Source organism: Penaeus monodon, chromosome 20 (assembly GCF_015228065.2).
Source record: "Penaeus monodon isolate SGIC_2016 chromosome 20, NSTDA_Pmon_1, whole genome shotgun sequence".
Taxonomy (NCBI): domain Eukaryota; kingdom Metazoa; phylum Arthropoda; class Malacostraca; order Decapoda; family Penaeidae; genus Penaeus; species Penaeus monodon.
The window spans coordinates 43,261,150-43,261,982 of NC_051405.1; the positions used below are offsets into that span (position 1 = coordinate 43,261,150).

The following is an 833-nucleotide window of genomic DNA, read 5'->3' on the forward strand; positions in this document are numbered from 1 at the left end:
TTCCTCTAACAAAACACATTCAAGGAAATAGTGAACTGAAATGAAACACAGTCAGGCACAGTATTTAAGGAGAAAGAAATTAACCTTGGTTTTACTGTCAGATGAGGAGATTCACACTCAATATGTCACATTTTATTTCAATTCATGTTTGTACACATATTACAACTAACTGTATCTTTTATTGTAGTCAACTATTTATTCAGTGCTCAGAGTTCACTCATGAAGTAAACAAAAAGACCAGAATAAATGAAGACCTTTCTTCTGCATAATAATTTTAGGAAACAGCTCAATAAGAACCATCCTAAGTATCATTATTACTTTACTTTCCCAAAAAGGGAATGCAGCTTGATTTGACAATTCAAAAGAAGGTTCATCATGTGATCATAAAGACTTTCCAGAGAAACTGCAGTCTTACCACTCTCACCTGTACGTCATAGCTTCAATAAGCACCGGACGGTTCTCTGTAACAGCCAGGTGTCTTGCGGCTTTAGTGGCATTATACACAGCAAAGACATCGTTGCCATCGACACGGATAGTTGCCATGCCGTATGCTGGCCCACGTGCTGCAACACCGTCTCCCCGATACTGCTCACTCGTAGGCGTTGATATGGCATAGCCGTTGTTGCGACTATGAGGACGAAAGGAAAGGACATATTCTCAAAGAAATTGTTTGTTTTGATATTTATACACAGGAACCCTACTTTCTAATTGATCCTTCTTTGATATCTATAAGGATTAGGAACACTAGCTACATCCTATATGAAAAAGAAAAGAAGTACATGTTCTGTAAGTTGCAATCTTTTTTACACCCCTCACATATATATTATCTCAAG

The 833-nt window shown here is 37.6% G+C and overlaps 1 protein-coding gene across 1 annotated transcript in view; it reads right to left on the reverse strand.

The window, feature by feature from the left end:
* The window catches only part of LOC119585853 (2-oxoisovalerate dehydrogenase subunit alpha, mitochondrial-like), a 16,148-nt gene that overhangs the window by 2,758 nt on the left and 12,557 nt on the right, over positions 1-833 (reverse strand). The window contains 1 exon segment of the mRNA XM_037934584.1: positions 425-628. Within this exon segment, the coding sequence (XP_037790512.1) occupies positions 425-628 (204 nt within the window).